Below are 21,668 nucleotides of genomic sequence, written 5' to 3'. Positions count from 1 at the left end.
ACCGGTTTAAAATTTTTGATTTTTGTTCTAATTTCGACAACATAGGGTGACCGTAAAAGCTTATAATAGCTTATTTAAGCTTAATTTCAGCCGTGAAAACTTAGTTTTATCCAAGTAAAAATAGTTTATGAATTTCGTTAGCGCAATTTTGTGTATAAAAAACTTACAAATTCAAAACAGTTCTGCAAAAAATAATGAAAAAATTTTGAAATTTTTTCAAATTTTTTTTTCGTTTTCCAGTCATTTTTCTTCAAAAACTGTTTTCCAATTGACTGTTTTTACTATGAATCTCACAAATTTCAAAATTCGTTTTTTCTCGTTCAGACTTTTTTTATTTTAACATGCTGAAAAAAAAAACAATAACAATTTGTAAAAAAAACAACAATTTTTTTAAGACTGGTCAAAATTTTTTACCACAGCTGCTACTCTTGCATAGAAAACGGCTATCCTTGTTTACCTCTAAATTTAGAAAAAACAATTTGAAACGCAAACTTTTTTCAAAATTCAAAATCTAAATGTTTTTGCTAGCCCTTTCCTTTTGTTTTTCATCAAACACTCTGTTGCCTGAGGTAACCTTTGTTACCAAGTTCTTTTACGTTTAAATTCAATGACTTTAAAAAATGTTTCTCCTTGGAGAAATTTTTCCGAGCGGCAGGGATGAATGACAAAATGACGTGCCTTTACTAGCGCTTAACACAAAACACCAACAAATTCAAGCGTCTCACAATAGCAAATTGTGTTTCCCAAAAAAAATACTCCCAAAAAAATTCCTTTTTTTGCTTATTTCGCAAAGATTGTCGAAAACTCCTCAACTCTAGTTTTTCGTTTAGATCCTTTTATAACACCACGCGAAAAATGCCACCTCAATTTGAAAAATAAATTTTATTAAAATTCTTAAGACGATGTTCGGAACATTCTGTGCTAACTGAACAGTAACCGGAAATATTCTTGTTAAAAATGTAAGTGCTCGAAGTGTTCGGAACTATGGTCTATGGCGTTTTTTCCGCCCAATTTTCAAGGACACTCAATTTAAGGACCCTTTTCATCAATCAGGCATTTTAGGGAGCAAAATTTGTGAGTTTTTGTTCTGACCATTGAAAATGGGGAAGAACTTTCTATTCAGGTGAGTTTTAGTTTTTTTCTTTTTGTTTTTTACTCAAAGTTTTGAAAATTTTTGACTTTTTTTCACAGTGTCAAGAAAAACCGGTTTAAAATTTTTGATTTTTGTTCTAATTTTGACAACATAGGGTGACCGTAAATGCTTACAATAGCTTATTTAAGCTTAATTTTAGCCGTGAAAACTTAGTTTTATCCAAGTAAAAATATCTTATGAATTTTGTTAGCGCAATTTTGTGTATAAAAAACTTACAAATTCAAAACGTTTCTGCAAAAAATAATGAAAAAATTTTAAAATTTTTTCAATTTTTTTTTTCGTTTTCCAATCATTTTTCTTCAAAAACTGTTTTCTAATTGACTTTTTTCACTATGAATCTCACAAATTTCAAAATTCGTTTTTTCTCGTTCAGACTTTTTTTATTATAACATGCTGAAAAAAACAACAACAATTTGTAAAAAAAAAACAAATATTTTTTAAATTTTTTTAAGACTGGTCAAAAATTTTTACCACAGCTGCTACTCTTGCATAGAAAACGGCTATCCTTGTTTACCTTTAAATTTAGAAAGAACAATTTGAAACTCAAACTTTTTTCAAAATTCAAAATCTAAATGTTTTTGCTAGCCCTTTCCTTTTGTTTTTCATCAAACACTCTGTTGCCTGAGGTAACCTTTGTTACCGAATTCTTTTAAGTTTAAATTCAATGACTTTAAAAAATGCTTCTTTTTGGAGAAATTTTTCCGAGCGGCAGGGATGAATGACAAAATGACGTGCCTTTACTAGCGCTTAACACAAAATACCAACAAATTCAAGCGTCTCACAATAGCGAATTGTGTTTCCCAAAAAAAATACTCCCAAAAAAATTCCTTTTTTTGCTTATTGCGCAAAGATTGTCGAAAACTCCTCAACTCTAGTTTTTCGTTAAGATCCTTTTATAACACCACGCCAAAAATGCTACCTCAATTTGAAAAAAAAAATTTTATTAAAATTTTTAAGACGATGTTCGGAACATTCTGTGCTAACTGAACAGTAACCGGAAATATTCTTGTTAAAAATGTGAGTGCTCGAAGTGTTCGGAACTATGGTCTATGGCGTTTTTTCCGCCCATTTTTCAAGGACACTCAATTTAAGGACCCTTTTCATCAATCAGGCATTTTAGGGAGCAAAATTTGTGAGTTTTTGTTCCGACCATTGAAAATGGGGAAGAACTTTCTATTCAGGTGTGTTTTAGTTCTTTTCTTTTTGATTTTCACTCAAATTTTTGAAAATTTTTGACTTTTTTTCACAGTGTCAAGAAAAACCGGTTTAAAATTTTTGATTTTTGTTCTAATTTCGACAACATAGGGTGACCGTAAATGCTTACAATAGCTTATTTAAGCTAAATTTTAGCCGTGAAAACTTAGTTTTATCCAAGTAAAAATAGTTTATGATTTTTGTTAGCGCAATTTTGTGTATAAAAAACTTACAAATTCAAAACGTTTCTGCAAAAAATATTGAAAAATGTTTGAAACTTTTTCAATTTTTTTTCTTTTTCCAGTCATTTTTCTTCAAAAACTGTTTTCCAATTGACTGTTTTTACTATGAATCTCACAAATTTCAAAATTAGTTTTTTTTTTCGTTCAGACTTTTTTTAATTATAACATGCTGAAAAAAAAAACAACAACAATTTGTAAAAAAAACAAATATTTTTTAAATTTTTTTAAGACTGATCAAAAGTTTTTACCACAGCTGCTACTCTTGCATAGAAAACGGCTATCCTTTTTTACCTTTAAATTTAGAAAGAACAATTTGAAATTCAAATTTTTTTTTAAATTCAAAATCTAAAAGTTTTTGCTTGCCCTTTCCTTTTGTTTTTCATCAAACACTCTTTTGCCTGAGGTAGCCTTTGTTACCGAATTCTTTTAAATTTAAATTCAATGACTTTAAAAAATGCTTCTTTTTGGAGAAATTTTTCCGAGCGGCAGGGATGAATGACAAAATGACGTGCCTTTACTAGCGCTTAACACAAAATACCAACAAATTCAAGCGTCTCACAATAGCGAATTGTGTTTCCCAAAAAAAATACTCCCAAAAAAATTCCTTTTTTTGCTTATTGCGCAAAGATTGTCGAAAACTCCTCAACTCTAGTTTTTCGTTAAGATCCTTTTATAACACCACGCCAAAAATGCTACCTCAATTTGAAAAAAAAAATTTTATTAAAATTTTTAAGACGATGTTCGGAACATTCTGTGCTAACTGAACAGTAACCGGAAATATTCTTGTTAAAAATGTAAGTGCTCGAAGTGTTCGGAACTATGGTCTATGGCGTTTTTTCCGCCCAATTTTCAAGGACACTCAATTTAAGGACCCTTTTCATCAATCAGGCATTTTAGGGAGGAAAATTTGTGAGTTTTTGTTCTGACCATTGAAAATGGGGAAGAACTTTCTATTCAGGTGAGTTTTAGTTTTTTTCTTTTTGTTTTTTACTCAATGTTTTGAAAATTTTTGACTTTTTTTCACAGTGTCAAGAAAAACCGGTTTAAAATTTTTGATTTTTGTTCTAATTTTGACAACATAGGGTGACCGTAAATGCTTACAATAGCTTATTTAAGCTTAATTTTAGCCGTGAAAACTTAGTTTTATCCAAGTAAACATATCTTATGAATTTTGTTAGCGCAATTTTGTGTATAAAAAACTTACAAATTCAAAACGTTTCTGCAAAAAATAATGAAAAATTTTAAAATTTTTTCAATTTTTTTTTTCGTTTTCCAGTCATTTTTCTTCAAAAACTGTTTTCTAATTGACTGTTTTTACTATGAATCTCACAAATTTCAAAATTCGTTTTTTCTCGTTCAGACTTTTTTTATTATAACATGCTGAAAAAAACAACAACAATTTGTAAAAAAAAAACAAATATTTTTTAAATTTTTTTAAGACTGGTCAAAAATTTTTACCACAGCTGCTACTCTTGCATAGAAAACGGCTATCCTTGTTTACCTTTAAATTTAGAAAGAACAATTTGAAACTCAAACTTTTTTCAAAATTCAAAATCTAAATGTTTTTGCTAGCCCTTCCTTTTGTTTTTCATCAAACACTCTGTTGCCTGAGGTAACCTTTGTTACCGAATTCTTTTAAGTTTAAATTCAATGACTTTAAAAAATGCTTCTTTTTGGAGAAATTTTTCCGAGCGGCAGGGATGAATGACAAAATGACGTGCCTTTACTAGCGCTTAACACAAAATACCAACAAATTCAAGCGTCTCACAATAGCGAATTGTGTTTCCCAAAAAAAATACTCCCAAAAAAATTCCTTTTTTTGCTTATTGCGCAAAGATTGTCGAAAACTCCTCAACTCTAGTTTTTCGTTAAGATCCTTTTATAACACCACGCCAAAAATGCTACCTCAATTTGAAAAAAAAAATTTTATTAAAATTTTTAAGACGATGTTCGGAACATTCTGTGCTAACTGAACAGTAACCGGAAATATTCTTGTTAAAAATGTGAGTGCTCGAAGTGTTCGGAACTATGGTCTATGGCGTTTTTTCCGCCCATTTTTCAAGGACACTCAATTTAAGGACCCTTTTCATCAATCAGGCATTTTAGGGAGCAAAATTTGTGAGTTTTTGTTCCGACCATTGAAAATGGGGAAGAACTTTCTATTCAGGTGTGTTTTAGTTCTTTTCTTTTTGATTTTCACTCAAATTTTTGAAAATTTTTGACTTTTTTTCACAGTGTCAAGAAAAACCGGTTTAAAATTTTTGATTTTTGTTCTAATTTCGACAACATAGGGTGACCGTAAATGCTTACAATAGCTTATTTAAGCTAAATTTTAGCCGTGAAAACTTAGTTTTATCCAAGTAAAAATAGTTTATGATTTTTGTTAGCGCAATTTTGTGTATAAAAAACTTACAAATTCAAAACGTTTCTGCAAAAAATATTGAAAAATGTTTGAAACTTTTTCAATTTTTTTTCTTTTTCCAGTCATTTTTCTTCAAAAACTGTTTTCCAATTGACTGTTTTTACTATGAATCTCACAAATTTCAAAATTAGTTTTTTTTTTCGTTCAGACTTTTTTTAATTATAACATGCTGAAAAAAAAAACAACAACAATTTGTAAAAAAAACAAATATTTTTTAAATTTTTTTAAGACTGATCAAAAGTTTTTACCACAGCTGCTACTCTTGCATAGAAAACGGCTATCCTTTTTTACCTTTAAATTTAGAAAGAACAATTTGAAATTCAAATTTTTTTTTAAATTCAAAATCTAAAAGTTTTTGCTTGCCCTTTCCTTTTGTTTTTCATCAAACACTCTTTTGCCTGAGGTAGCCTTTGTTACCGAATTCTTTTAAATTTAAATTCAATGAATTTTAAAAAATTTCTTCTTATTGGAGAAATTTTTCCGAGCGGTAGGGATGAATGACAAAATGACGCGCCTTCAATAGCACTTAACAAAAAATACCAACAAATTCAAGCGTCTCACAAAAGCGAATTGTGTTTCACAAAATAAATTACTCCTAATATAAGTCCTTTTTTTGCGTATTTCGCAAAGATTGTCGAGAATTCCTCAATTCTAGTTTTTCGTTAAGATCCTTTTATAACACCACACCAACAATGCCACCTCAATTTGAAAAATGAATTTTATTAAAATTTTTAAGACGATGTTCGGAACATTCTGTGCTAACTGAACAGTAACCGGAAATATTCTTGTTGAAAATGTAAGTGTTCGAAGTGTTCGGAACTATGGTCCATGGCGTTTTTTCCGCCCAATTTTAGGTACTTAAAAAAATTTAGTCAAGAGATAAGTTTGATATCCTAACAAGGCTTTAGTAGCTGTGGTTGGTTTTGAGAAAACGAGCGAACAACCCATCTGTGTCGAGAAGATATGGCCCAACTTTCAGGCTAATATGGTTTTAAAAATGAGTGAGAGAAAAGAACCTAAGGTACTGCTGCATTTGAACGTTCTGCTTGTTTGCTATAGTTGTCTTTTTTCGTTTGCTTTTTATCTGGTTTTATAAACCCGCACCCAGTTTTAAGAAATTAGGCAGAAATCGGAGCGAAAAACAAAAATTTTGGAAAAAATTAACTTTTTAGTATTAACATTTTTTTTGATAGCTCTACCTAAATGAATGTAACCCGAACAATCTGCACTACTTACTCAGCAATTGGTTTTTTGTTTTGAATATTCTGTTTTTTTTTACATTTTACCTAACTAAATGCTTGAACTAGGTTTCAACTACTTGCCAACTTGGTACAAAAAAACGGAAAAACATTAAGTTTAGCCTTCAGTTTTGTTTTATACCTCTCTTAGTGAATCAGTCTTTTGTATTTTTTTTAAAAAATGTGTGCTAAATAATTTGCCCTTGCGTTGACTCTCAGAGAATTGAGAGAAAGAATTCTGGCTCAGTTAGTCAATTTTTTCACGCGGTTAGCTTTGAATGCAGCTTGAGCAGTACGAGCAATAATTTTGAAAAATTAGGAGCAGATCGAATAGTTACTCCTGCTTTTGAAAATCGAAGTTTAAGAAAAAAATTTAATCGGGGTTTACAATTTAAGGACATTCACAAGTTATTTCTGAATAAAATTATTTTTTCCACTTTCATTTCTCAGAGTAATTCAAATTTTCGCATTTTTCTGAGCTTGAATGAACTCTAATCTTTTTTAAATGATAAAATGCTGGACATATGTTATTCTATTCCGCAAATCGTTCTTTAATCCAGGATAAACTTCAAACAAAACGCTTATGAGATTTGAAGTATTGAATTATGCTTTAACTGTAATCCCGCTTTAAATATCACGCATAAATTTGGTGTAAATCGCATAAATCTCGTGAGTTACATTCAACGTACTCTTGTTGTTTTTATCTCAAAAATTAGTTTGCAGCAACTAATATTCATAACGGAGTCCTTTTTTCACTCTTCCCAATTGAACACCTTTTAAATTTCCTTCTTTTGCATTTCGCTGTACGAGAATTTCACTAAATTTCATTACATTATTCAATGTGGAACTTTTTTTCACTTTTTTTTCTTCGAAATTGAATATATTCGGCACTGAAAACCATGCACTGATCTGTTTGCTTGTCAACAAAATCCTTCTTTATTTTTTGGTCTTTAATCAGCAACCATTTTCCTGCTGCAACTGAGATTTTGGACCAAGTTAACATCCCCCCCCCCCCCCCCCCCAAATCGGTTTAACTTGATCCGAGAAAATATTTGATCAATTTAGTTGCTTGTACCACTTTTGACAACATTTTTATCATCTTTATTGCAAATTGATGATCTCCATGAAAATATTAGGTCATTGTTCTATATATCCGAAAGGCTTTATAGCTGAAACAAATTATGTGGTCCAATTGACTTTTATGGTCCAAATGTCTATTGAAAAATTCTCTTTAATACCTGACATAAATTTTGAGCATTTTTCTCGATAGCTGAAAATAAAGACATGAGCGTTATTCTTGTCAGAAAAAAGCGAAATAATCAATTAGCTCTGATAAAAATGTTGGTGAAAAAGGCTGGTGAAAAGGACAAACCAAGTGCACGTTGTTAGTCCTCTCACCTCTCAAGATAGTCCTCTCACCTTTCAAGATTCATCGAATGCATATTTATTTTTTCTGTTTCATAATTGACCTGAAAAATATCAATTAGTGTCGTTTTTTACAAAAGAAATAGCAAATAGTAAGATAGAAGCTACTCGAGGCTTAAACTTCTCGCTTCTCTTTTTTCCAATTACATTACTTAATTTTTTTTAGTTGAACGGGTCATCGATTAGGCGACTAAAAGTAATTTGCCGCTTAAGATGTTCTGAACACCATATCTCAACTAACTGAAAAAGCTCTGAGAACTAGATAAAATGGGTTGTTAAAGCTCTTTTTGGAAGAGACTGTGAGAAAGGAGAAGATTCAACTTTCTCTTGTCTCAAAAAATGAACGTTGACAACCCGGTTTTCTAATTCTCACAGCATTTTCCAGTAAGACTCTTCAAAAGTCAGAACGACATATTTGCCAAGTGTTATTCTTTCAAGTTGAAAGATTTAAGCTTTTCAAATGTGCTGCTATGAAATTCGAAGGAAATTAGGTGCTAAAAATAAATAATTTTTATGGTTTCTGCGATTTGCAGAGGATCTATAAAAGCTATCAAGCCTGTCTAAATTTAGTCTGTTTCTATTATTTCACATATTCCAGACTGAGCTATTTTAGTTAGCGAAACTTTTCTAAGACTGAAGGCCATTTTTTACTCGGCTAGAACTTTTCATCGTGATGCCACTATTGCAGTTGAAATAAGTCAGGCTGAGAGCACGTTCCCACACAATATCATAGCCCTGTCAATGGATCGAATACACTATATGACGCTCTCGAAGTGAGCGCCTTACCACTTTAATTTTTTTTACCAGTAACAGTTTTCTCTAAGACAACTAGAGGCAATGATGATGAGACAAAACTCTCCTTTTATAAGCCAAAGCTGCAGGAGCTGCAGGACCACCATTATTTATTGCCTGCGAGCAGGGTTAAACAGCAATTTCTAGCCCAGAAAAAAAAGACGCTTGTGACTCTAAGCAAGTGAACTTACAGTGGTTTGCCGTGATGATCTGAGTTGCTCTTATATTGCTCTTTTTCTTAATGAGAAAGAAGCTTTATCTTATCTTCAAAAACCTTTCAGCAAATTTTTCTTCACCAATTATTAAATAAAAACAGATTATGACTCCATTGGCAAAAAAATTCATATGGCATAAATTGAAAGCAAAGAGAAAATTTTTACATTTTGCTGGTTTTTTGAACCAGGTGCAAAATTGACAATTTAATTTGTAAAAGTTTTAATTTTTTTTTAGTCAAGAACATGAACTCGCTGTTGCTTATTAATTTCTTGTGATTAGTTTTTCCAGCCAATTACCTTTCAACTGGCTACTGACAATTGTCTCTCAACATTTGTTTGGAACAAATCAATTCCCATTAAAATTTACATTACTTTGATACTGATAAAAAGAATTTTTTTTCATAGAAAAAGTTCGAGTTTCAATGCAAACTAGAAATTAATGTCAATTCGGAAATTGTTTTGTTATGAGGACATTGCCAAAAAATAGTTTCAGAAACCAGAACCAAAACATTTTTACCTGTAAATTTTTTATGTAACGTCCCGCGCACAGGCAAAAATGATTTTGAATTAATTGCAATCAATTTTCAATAGATTTTTAGTCCAGCCTTTGAGATTTAACAAAATCAGGGGCAAATTTAACAACCAAAGTAGCACACTGTTCGAATCCAGGCAACATTTCGAACATTCTAAATATCAGTTAGCAAGTTTCGGTAATTTTGGTTAAAAGTTTCAGTAATTTTGGTTAAATGATTGCGGATAAGTTATAAGTTTTGAACTTCTTCCAACAAAGGTCAATAAAAAAATTCTTGTTACAGTTGAATTGTGTAGCCAGTTGAATTGAGTAGCTAGTAGCTTGCAAGAAATCAAATTTCAACAATTTTGGAATGCTTAAATAAAATTCGGTCATGTTTTAATTTTACTATCAAAATTGAATGCCTACATTCTTCAAGCATGTATAAAAAATTTTAACTAATAAAAAAGACAAGGCGGAAAATATGTTAAAAATTAAAAAATCTAAAAATAAACAAAAGTTTCAGCAATTTTTTTCCAGTGAACAAATAAAAGTGTCAAATCAAATGACAGTTTGGAAGCGAAATTATTCGATCGAACCATAAAAAATCTCACTGCATGCCAGATTTATTACTAAAATTTTATTTGAAATTAAAAGTAATGCCAGAAAAGTTTCACTTTATGCTCAAATTTATTCTATGAAAATAATTATATAAATTTTAGATATTGTTTTTCTCACAAGTTTTCAAAAGAATATTTCAAAACGATCAAGTTCTCATAATATATAAAAAAATTAACCAACACAATCAGTTTTTTTTCTTGATGAGCACTTTGTGAAAAATAAAATATATTTTACTATAAATAAATTGATTTTTTGTAACCCTCGTTAAGAGTGTGAAAAAACATCAATTGCAATATGAATCAATTTAAAGTCTATCAAAACCCAAGGATTTTAAATTGGATTAATTTGAATGTAATTTTTTTCACGCTCTCAATGAAATTAATACATTATGAGTGTCAGTAAGTTTAAATGGATTCAAATTGATTGAAAATGCATGAATTATGGTTAACAATTGAATTTTCAAAAAGAAAGCATGATGTGAAAAGATTTCATTTAAATCAAATGTTTTAGTCTCAAAATTGGTTCAATTTAAATAGAAATAAGTTAATTTAAATTCATAGTTTCTTTTCGTATTTTTTTCTACTTCAATTGATTTCATTTTACTTTGTCTTCAAAAAAACATTGGTTTAAATTGAGTCAAATTCATATTTTTAAGTTTAAATGTTCTTATTCGGTAATTTTTGAGCACAAATTTTTGAGCACAACACAAGTTTTGTCAACTTTGTTAAAGCTGCTACCCAAAGTGACGTCGCAGCATTCTATCATGAATCGTTGCTGCAAATAAAATTGCTCATAGATAAATTGTCACAGATCAGATGATGAAACACTTATTTTTGTTCCGACTTTCGATACAAAAGTAACGTAATATTTGTGCTCGGGGTTGTTTTTTTTCTTCAGACAAATTTCGACTTTTTATCTAGCAATTTTCGACGATATAATTTTTTATCATATAAAAAGTATTGTTGTCCTAAGCCTTTTTACTAGCCGTTTTCTATACCATTCGAAAGGTATTGTTGTTCTGAGCGCAAATTTGAGAAGATATTTCACCTGTGATTATTTTTGATAAAGTTACCGGGCTTGAAGATTGCCATTTTGGCCAATTTGGGACAATTTCCGCGCGATATATTTCGCGCCATTAACGCGTAAGCGGAGAATTAATCCGTCTAAGAAATCGTTCCAAATTGGCTGAAAGAAGCGTGTTTGTCATAATTGATTTGTTGCAAGTACGGAATCTATCCTTTTGTACTTTATATGGCGTGTGGGGGGATGATTTTCATAAAAAATTAGAAAAAAAATTTCATTTTGTCTTATTACATTTAACTTTTTAATGTTATTACTGCGCCCATAAACCTTAAAAGGGGGTCGGAACATTAAGGGCTTTGCCCTGATACGAGCAGTCTTGTTATTTTATGTAAATTGCAGTACTGAATCAAATTTAGTGCAAAGACGCATTGGTTATTCCCTAAATCAAAGCCGTTTCAGAAATCAAACTGCACTTTTTCTGAAACTGATCGCGGTTTCAGATATGAGTCAGTGATAATTCAGAGATTGGGCGACTCTAATTTCGGTATTCCGAAGGACCTAGCGCTAATAATTCAGTGCTAATTCCGTAGATCTTGAAACAGCAACGATAACTATCTCTGTGAAGTCCACCCTGGTAGTAATATTTCAAATATTATCGTTGCTCAATTTTGACCACGTTTTTTGTAGGAGAGACGAAAATGAAACCTTTAACTTCTTTCTAGCTCATATATATATACAAATTTGATTTAATTTTCACGGCTTGCAACAATTTTCAAGGCTTGATGGCTTGCAAAAATTCAAGCAAGTAACCAGTTACTTCATTAAGGAGGTATCAAGACTTTAAGAAAATGATTCTTTCTTATGTTATTTGAGGAATTATCCTGCCCAAAAATGCCAGTAATCCTGCTCAAACTTAATAGCATTTTGTGAGCTTGAGTAACAAGGGAAGTTGTTCTGAATAATGAGGCCAGTAAACTGATATTTAGGCCGAAAAGTAAATTGACTAGAATTTTTCTTTTGCTATCTAGTTAAAGGTAGCTCATACTTGTCACGGGTTTTGAAATGCCAAAACCTAAGAATCCTAGAAGCTGCTTTTCAAACAGTGTTTTTTTTTTAAAATTTGTAGTTTTAACATTTTTTTACTCGATTCAATAGCAAAAACAGCCAGAATTACCATTCTGCATCAAAATCAAAAATCTAGTTGAAAACTATATACGACTTTATACAACGCTTGAAAACCATCTAGTGTTTGGATTTTTTTGTTCTGAACGTTTTTCTACTTTCGGAGAGGCGAAAAATTTAGCTTGGCGCGGTTTCTTCTCCCTCACACAAAAGATGATTCCTTAACTAAACATTTTCGAACTATCAGACATATTTTTACTTTCGCTTTTTAACTTTTTTATTTCAGATGCTGAGAACACTCATGACGAAAGCGTTTATTTTTGATTAATAGTTTTGAGCCCAAACTTCCCACCGTTTATGCGTTCTCTTGAATAAATTTCGTCTCTATAGGCACTTGATCGAGCTAGATATTTGAAAAGTTTAATTCATCATATTGCAAAATTCAGCTCTGTATCGCAAGTAGTTATCTTGTTTAGTATAAATTTTTAGTTGGCATGATAAATTTGAAAATTCAAATTGTGTATTGTGCTTTTTTAGACTGCTTGTGACTACTGACAGTAGCATCGTCTGACTGACAAACCTCGTCTTTTTCAATTTTTGCCATTAGTTGCTGACTCCGGAACTCGTTAAAAAGAAAAAAAACGTGAAAACAAAAAATCAAGTGAAAAGTGAAGACAAAGATTGGAAAAAATGACGTCCGAAAACGCGACTTCAACTTCCTCTTTCTGGCCAATAGTCCACACCCTGCAGACCTCTGTTGGCACTCTGATTGCTTTGATCGGACTAATTGGGAACGGATGTGTGACCTACGTCTACGGAAAGAAACATACCCTCTCTCCCACAGAAAAGCTCATAATTTCCATAAGTAAACAGCTACTAATTGAATTTTAACTGGGTTTACAACGGCTAATTTAATCAACCTCCTGCGGTGTTAGAAATTGAAAAAGGGGAGAGGAAATTTAATTTAAAGTGCTCGTACAGAGATGAAAGGGGTTTTATCAGGCATGTTCATCTGGCAGGATATAAGAGGGAGGGCTTAGTTTTGGGCATGGAGCTGGTTCGACATGCAATCAACCTTGGGCGAATGTTCAGAAAACGGCGATATCTATCAACCGCCATATGTTGAAGTCGAAGTTACATCAGAATTACTTAACAATTGCATAACAACAGTGACAGCCTGTCGTTGTGTTCCATAACATTATTAAATTTTGGCTTGATGTGATGGTAATACTATTTTCGGCTTGTTGGCCTACCACTAAGCTTTGTTTGAAAACGGACTTTTATTTCCCAAAATGCCGGTTTTCAAAGTAGACTGTTTAACGACAATACCATCCAATATATTGAAATGCCGGTTGTTATTTTTATTAATATGAGCCACGCCCCCTTGAATATTACAACCGCATTAGGATAGTTCATATGGGCTCAGAAATGAATAAGGCTATTGGTGGCAAAAAGCGATCGAACTTCATGTTATCGCTCCGACCACTCAAGGCCAGGAGCGGGCTAAGTGGGGTTCGACCCCCTCACCACCCAAAAGGTCCCCCTTTAGGTACGAATTTATAGTCAATTGTTTGCAAAAACGCCCAAAAACATGTTTTTTTTGGCTTGTTTTTTTTTGCAAAAATTTGCCTGCAACGCAGAAAATTTTGTCGCAGTAGTGTCTCGATGGTGTTTTAAGAGAGCTCGGAAAATCATTCTGGTCATCTAAAAAAAATGTTTTAGGATTTTTTGAAAATTAACCCCCTCCGAGAACAACCTATTTCCGCCCCTGTCCAAGGTGCAAAGTTTATTTTTGGATTAAGGTAGTTTTTTCACATAAATTGAGGACCAGAATATAAGGTCACCTGGATATTTGTTAGAAGCCATAATACAGCGCTTTCAGTTTTTATTCGAGCTCCATTGGACAATTCTTAAAAAGCTTAAAAAATTCCTTGTTGACAAAAAAAATGTGTCGAAAATTTGCTCTTTTTGGGCTCTTTTAGAGTGAAGAAACATACATTTTTTCGACATGCTTTTGAGTCACTCTTTAATTAAACATATATGAACGGCTGATTAAATTGCCACAAAATGATCAATAAAATGTTAAATAACATTTTTGCCGAATAAATGAATTAAGAATTTTAAACAGTTTATCCACTTGGCGTACTTTTTCACATTATATGTAACAGTTTTCAGTTTATGTCAAAATGTTTCATTGCTGCATAATTTTATGGACTTTTTATTGGTGGATTGAAATTTAAGTAGATTCATAATGTAAATGAATGCTATGCCACCTGCTGGTTTTTAGGTGTGGTGGACTTGATGTCGTGTATGTACTTCCTCGTGTTTCCAGTGCTCAAGGCAGTCTATGACCAGTTCTTACCCCTGGAACCCTGTCTAGTGGACCAGTTCATCCTCTGGTTCATACCACTAGTCTCCCTATTCCTCATGGCCACTATATGTCTCAACAGGTCACTTTGTTATCATCTAGGAATAGTACAACATACATGTGGCTGGAATATCAAAATAAACGCTTTCCAGTTGGATTCCGTCACACTCAGACTATTCTAAAAAGGATGTTTTTGATGTTTTTTAGGCAATGGTTGCTGTGGTCTTAATTGAATAAAGACGATTGCTCACTTTGATAGACAATGAATGCTAATTTAAGCCCTAAAAACCTTATTTTCAGCAAGTAAAATAGTTTTTGCAGTGTTTAGCGCAGCGCCATTTTGAGCACCAAAATTTTCAAAAAAATCAAAATTATTTTGCAAAAAAAATTTGAAATTTTTTTTCTAAAAATTATTATTTTTTGTTTTTCCAATCGTTTTTCTTCTACAAATTTTGTTCGATTTGCCTATAAAACTATGACTGTTGAATATGCTCAAATTATAGTTTTGCGTCAGATCCTTTTTATCACACCGCGCAGAAAAAATTACACTAATTTGAAAAAAAAAACTTTTTATTTGTAGTTTTTAAAGACTATGGTGGGAAATTTCTATGGTACTTGCTCAGTAATCGGCTATCCTTGTTCCATTTTGGCTATAGACCTTCAAAACAACCATTTAAAACTAACTTAACAAATTGACGGTTAAACTTAAGAAAATTATTTTTTTGATTTTCGGACTTTTTTGGACTTTTTTTTGGTTTGAAAACCAATGTAAGGGCTTTTTTTTATTTCGACTTCTGTTACTCACACAAAAAGTTCAAAGGACTGAGCTTTCACAATTCTTGCTCTGCCTGCTAAAAACGCCAGTTCGTATCGTCCTGCTTAAATCGCCCAAAAACATATTTCCTGCTTGAATTGCCCCCTGCTTTTCTCTCAATTTTTCAAAAAGTGTATATTCTCCAAAAAAGTTTGCAAATCGTTTAAAAATTGTTTTAAAATAAATAGTTGGTATTTTTTTTATAGTAAAAACGACGATTTTTGCCTATTAAACAAAAATAAATTAACTTATACAATGTTTTGGAGAATATACCCTTCTTAAAGTTTGTTGAGCTACGTAAGGAGCTCACTTTAAAATAATTATGTCTGTAGATTATTTGAAAACAATCCATATTTATGATCATGATTAGCTGTTTATTATTTTTTAAAGTTTAAGCTTTAGATGGGACCACCAGTTCATTTGCTCAAACCAACAGCAACCGGCTACTCTGGTTATGTGATAGCCCTGGCTGTGATTCGATCCGTTTACTTCCTGCTCCCAACTGTAATATGCGTGTTATTTTGTTTTGTTTTGTGCAGACTGACAGCAGTGTGCTTCCCCATCCAGTACCCGCAGTTCTTCTCTGTACGCAATGTGAGGTATGTGCTGATAGGCAGTGTGCTCTACTCCGCCTCCACCGGCCTGTCCTTCTCCCTCCTCTGCTTCTACTACCACGCCACCTTCCAGAACTGGGAGAACGAAGAGCGCTTCTGGATGCTGGTCAACCGAGTGGCCACTCTCCACGTCATCACACTCTACTCCCTCTCCATCCTCGGAATCGTCATCAGGTACCTACATCAAGACCAACACACCCCCCCTCTCATTCCCTCTCACCCCCCTCTCATTCAGTCATTCAGCAAGTGTGGATGTAGCGTCTTCTCCAAGGGAGGGGGAGGTTCAAAAAATCGAAAACCTTTTGTTGACTTTTTTATATATTGAAGTACGTGAGAGAGTAGTCAGGGGGTCAAATACCTGAGGTGAGAGAAGCATCCACCCAATATCTGCATCCAATTTGTACTAAATAAAGATGGCAGAGCAGCAAAGCACTTAGGGTATCGTTCACGATCCACGCTATCACGCTTTTGTTTCAACTCATTACACTTTAAGTCATATCTCAGATAATTAACGTTTCTTTATACACTAGCCATAACCAAGGCAATTTAAGAAATGTGTTTCTTTGTTCATCATGACATACCATCATGTTGACAAACAAGGAGTACCGCAATTTTGGTCTTTTTTTCTTTAACTTACTGAGCTGTTATTTTCCCCAACTACATGAATTTTTTAACTTAGCGTGGACTTAACATTTTTCATCAGGCTGGCAAAACTTTGTCTTTTCAAACAAAATGATCGTTTTCATTTCAGTTCCTTAATAACCGCTGCATCGCTGCGCAGAAGAATGAAAAGCAAAAACCGCAACCTCAAAGCAGGTTTCAATTCGTGTCAAGGCCAATCTATGAAGCCACTGTGCAACTCGAAAAACTCCGAATGCTACACGGAAATACCAAAGAGTCCACATAGGGGGACATTAAAAACCCATGAAGGGACAGAAGATAACGATGACATGGTTGCTGGAACTTCTTCCAATTTGAATATGATTGGTCAGGTTGACGAGAATAATCAGCCAATCACAAAGCCGAACGGCAATGCATCTACTCGAGTGACTCCCAAAGATGTCAAGGTATAGGTCATTATTATGCAATTATTATACGATTAATCATTTAATACGATTAGACCTACAAAACAATACGATTAAACTCCATTATAAGGGGGAGGTTTCTCATGCTTGAAGGACCGAACGCTTGAAAAATTTCAACCGATCAAAATCGCTAAGCGTTTCTATAGGCTAAATGGTTTTTTCTCACAAAATCGAAGTCAATTTTAACAGAAAATGTATTAAATCAGTGAGTAGTAATCAAAAATATTACAAATTGCGGGTTACAACTGCATTACTATTCAGGTAATCATCAAGGTTATTAAGTTCAAAATCATAAGAATTTTTCATTCTTGAAAACTCATCCGCTTATTATCTAATCGGTCAATATTAACACTAATGGCCTGGATGTAATTTCAAATTTGAGATTTTCGCGATTTACTTCAAGATTTTGAATACTCAATTCTTATTGGCTGAAAGTAAGCTAAAATTAATTTCAAGCATTCGGTCCTTCCGCATGAGGGACGCCACTCATCATAAGGTTTCTTCAACTTACGAATACTTATCGAATAGTTTTGAGGAAGGAAAGTACTTAACTGGGAAACTGCCCAAATAGCGCTCAGCTGAGATCAACAAACATTTTTTTTTGTAGAAAAAAGTCTGCCTGGACTACGTTATAGAGAAAATTTCACATGTTTGGCGGCAAACGTTTTTCGGTTAGGTTTGTAAGGAAAAATAATTGTTTTTTGACTGAAAATAATTATGACTTCTGGAAATTTTGCTTTGATTTTTTGAAAAAATTTCAAAAACTTTGCAAAAATTGCATATCATACATTTTTCAATCATGGAAATTATTTGATAATTTATATGTCATATTTTTTCTATTTGGAATTGAACGAGCGGCAGTTTCTGTATGCAAATTATAACAATATTTTTTTGCTATATGTAGGTTGTCCCGAACTTGGCCAATGAGAAACATAATAATTAGTTGATGCAGACAACTGAGACCTTAAGATCCATTAATTCTGAAATTTGTTTTAAATATTAATATTAGCAGAACGGCGTTACAGTTTTCATTTTATATATTGATAATCAAAAAACCAGGTTGCTCATGTCAAGGCAAAGCCCTGAATAATCCGACTGCGCTTTAGTTTCTTTGGAGTAATTAAAAAAATATATTTGATGAAATGTTAGAAAAGGACTGAAAAAAAATTCAAAATATTTTGTTCTAAGTTTTTTTTTAAACATACCCCACACGATATGTAGAGAGCAAAATTATTATGTATTTACATATAGCAAAGTATTAATTAGACTAAAGAACATGCCTCAATCCAATTTAGAATGGTTTCTATGCGGATTTAATCTCCTCCTACTCGTCAATAGCGCGAATTATATCGCACGTGAATTGTTCCAAATTGGCTACATTGGTCAAACTGGCAATCTTCATGCCCCCTTAACTTCACAAAAATTGATCACAGATAAAATGTTTTTTTTTTTTAAAAAAAAATTACAAAAATTGATCACAGTTGAATTTTGAGCTCAGGACAACAGTAACTTTCGAATGATATAAAAATTGCCGTAGAAAAATTGCTAGTTAAAAAGTCGAAATTTGTCCGGAGAAAACAAAATCACCCCGACCACAAATATTCCGTCACTTTCTTCGTAGGTCGGAACAATAGGCTACTTAACTTTTTGAATTGTAAAATTTATATCGACACTGAAAAATTGTTCGACAATTAACACCGCGTCAAAATGGTCAAAGTCGGTCGAGTCGTACGAAAGATCGCCTGTTTCAGTCAAGTAAGTCAAAACATAGTGAGCTTGAATTACACATTTTTGTTCGGTCGAATCAAGTTATGTGGTGTCGATCAAAACAGCACAATTAGGTCGAACACTATGGAAAACATTTTTTTTGCTCAAGATGGTCAAAACATAGCCGTTTTGGGTCAAGTTGGCCAAAACAGCCGATTTGGTGGAGTCGGTTGAACACCTCAACTCAAGCAAAACAGATGAAAGACAACATTTTTTGTGAGAAAAAAAGATAACTAGAATAGAATTTCATCTGATTATAACTTTTTGTTTGCTCTTGGAACACTTTGACGAAAAAATTAGGGGCAGATATTTCTTAATTTTCTGAATTTTTCTCATATTTAGTTCATGTGTGGTTCCAATCTTAGCTCAGACTTGTTTTGTTATTTTTAGTATCACAATAAGTACTCTCGAATCCTAATGGATATACATAAATTAATTTCTTTGTATCTCAAACTAATTTAGCGATTTATTGTTCAATTACGGACTGATCGACATTTTCATCACCATTTCATCTCCTCTCTTAGAATCTTGACTTGTGCACTTAAATTCCTGACAAGTCTAATCCCGAGGATAGCACATACTGAAGGAGAACTGGAATCTAATTACAGAGATCAAAGTAGATTTTTCCCCAACTGGGAACAGGGAAGTATTCATTTATTCTCTCAAAACTCACTAATTAAGCATGCTCTGAAATTTAGAGGAGCCAAAAAACCCTAATTGGTTCATCTAATCTTCATTCATCAAGTGCTTGTCACGGCTGGGTCTTAAACCATTCAAGTTTTCTGAGCCTCGAACCAGTTTCGACCGACCAATCATAATTTCTATCAATAAAAAGTTGCTAACTTCGAAAAACAGTAAATGAAGGTGAACTTTTTCGCATAAAGCGAAACCCTATTTTAATACAATGAATATTGTATTCATTAAGTAAAGTAGTGTTACAATATCTGCGATGGGTGTAACCCTGTATCCTGTAGTTTTAACATTACCAAAAAAGGCCAGTAGCTGACTATATTGATTTCGAACTTGAATTCAATTAGGCAACCATGTCTCGTATAACGTAACTCTGTAATTATTTCCTTGTTGCTGTTCCAGCTGACGAAGGCGCTACTGATCGTGGCCACTGCTTACGTCATCCTCTGCACACCCTACATCACCTACCACCTCCTGTTCCGCATCTACATGTCAGTACACATCTATATACTCCTTCTGAGGAGTTAAACTCATGATTCCACCAGAATAGTCCAACGATCACCGTGAGATAGGTGACCTATTGATGAAGGTCAAAAGGTCAACATAAAACTAGGATTTGTCATATCGATTGCAGAGTAAACAAACCAGCCGCAGTATAAACCAGCCGAACCGTTGCGTCACATCAATGAAATTTGTATGACTTTCGTAGCTGTCACATTAATGTTACATAACTATCATATAACACTTAGCATTTTCGGCCGGTTGATACTTCGTCTGTTTTATACTTCGGCTGGTTTATATACCACCGACCGATTGGTTCGCCGCCCACTCTGAGACGGTCGAGCAAATGCTTCGGTCAAGCCAAAATCGAATCATTGGTCAAACAATGTCGAATTATGGGTCGAATAGGTTTGATCTTTAGGTCAAACAAAGTCAAAATTTTTGAAGTAACAATATGTTTTATTGAAAAATATAGTAAAAAAACTCGTATTGAGTCAATTACTTCGTCTCGTCAGAGTGTTTTTTTGAGCTATTTTCATTTTCGTAATATTGTTTGCAATGAGCTGGAAATTTTGAGATGTAAGGCTTCTGCGACTCAAAACAATAGCTTTTAGAACAATTATAGCATATATCAATCCTAAAATTTTAAAAAGATATCATTGCTGCGAAAGCGTCCTATTCCAGAAATACTCTATATTTCTTTCTGAACTTTTTCTCAAAACACTGCAATTTTTAAAAGCTCAATGAAAAAAATGCTTATCATACAACTTCCATTTAAAAAAATTGTATGATGCCCTTTTTCCATAAAAATTTTTTACACAGAAATACTTCAAAGAGAGTTTCTGGATAAGTTTAAATAATTTTAAATCGGTTTTTGATTAAATGGGAACATATTGGCATTTAAAATTGTATTTTTTGGACCGAAAATTGTTCTAATAACAAATCAAATTGTTTGATGTTCCAATTTTAAATATACTGAGCTTGGTAATTGACAAGTGCTAATAAGTAGGCTGTTCATCGCCCTGTTTTTTGTTTGTCAGATGTTTTTCATAATAATCCGTATGCATTGCTTGTATAAATTTGTAATACGGCTTGCGGTAACTTTTGAAATCATAAAGTATGTTATCAAAAATTATCGAGTTGTTCAGCAGAGCCAAAACTAAAAAAAAATGAAAAAAATCAAAAACTGTTGATGAGTTTTTCAAAAATGGTGACTATTTTCATACTTCCGGTGCGAATATATTCCAACAACAAATATTTTATGTCAAATCAGAACTAAAATCAAGATTGAATTAGAACACTTTGTTTCTAACCGGATTTCTGGACAAAAATTTTCAACATCTAGATTTACTTTTAGCCAGAAACAATTTCCTGTAGGAGATGAAATCGCCAATCTTATTTTTTTTCAGGCCAGCCCTTCAATTTGGTTTGCTTCAATTTGGTTTTACACAACAGTTGAAGCAGTAAAACACAATTTAAAACGAGCTAGTTTCTTAATTATAGCCGATTACAAACATTTAGTCTTATCTAGAAAGTATTACATTAAAAATGGATAAATTCGGTACATAAGTTTGAAGAAAAAAGGCGAGATTATCATGAATTTGCGTACTGACTTTCGTGGCAAGACAAAGCACTGCGCGTATTAAAGAAAAGCCCTGAATGTTCCGACTCTCCTTTCGCTTTAACTGGTCGCGATAAGTTTTCAGTAGAAAAATTGACAAACTGTGTTTTGAGGCTCATAACATCTTGTTTTAAATTTTGAAAGTTGGTCATTTATGGAATATTTAAGACCAATTAGCTTGGCCCTCAATGCAGTCTAAGACAATTTTGTAGTGTGGGATAATTCACCGCGCATAAATACTCGCGTCCAC

The 21,668-nt window shown here is 32.8% G+C and overlaps 1 protein-coding gene across 6 annotated transcripts in view; it reads left to right on the top strand.

Moving 5' to 3' along the window:
• LOC134846458 (uncharacterized) overlaps positions 1-21,668 on the top strand; it is a 71,669-nt gene that overhangs the window by 40,225 nt on the left and 9,776 nt on the right. For 5 of the 6 annotated variants that reach the window (XM_063863824.1, XM_063863819.1, XM_063863822.1 and 2 more), the window contains exons 2-6: positions 12,496-12,823; positions 14,246-14,408; positions 15,680-15,928; positions 16,506-16,821; positions 19,699-19,787. In XM_063863824.1, the coding sequence (XP_063719894.1) occupies positions 12,649-12,823; positions 14,246-14,408; positions 15,680-15,928; positions 16,506-16,821; positions 19,699-19,787 (992 nt within the window). In that variant the 5' untranslated portion in view covers positions 12,496-12,648. Of the gene's footprint in view, positions 1-6,857; positions 6,919-12,495; positions 12,824-14,245; positions 14,409-15,679; positions 15,929-16,505; positions 16,822-19,698; positions 19,788-21,668 lie in introns of those variants that run through there. The other variant, XM_063863821.1, reaches the window with a different exon arrangement.

Source organism: Symsagittifera roscoffensis, chromosome 5 (assembly GCF_963678635.1).
Source record: "Symsagittifera roscoffensis chromosome 5, txSymRosc1.1, whole genome shotgun sequence".
Taxonomy (NCBI): domain Eukaryota; kingdom Metazoa; phylum Xenacoelomorpha; order Acoela; family Convolutidae; genus Symsagittifera; species Symsagittifera roscoffensis.
Note: the sequence above shows the minus strand (reverse complement) of the source record. Positions and strands in the feature narration are given on the sequence as shown.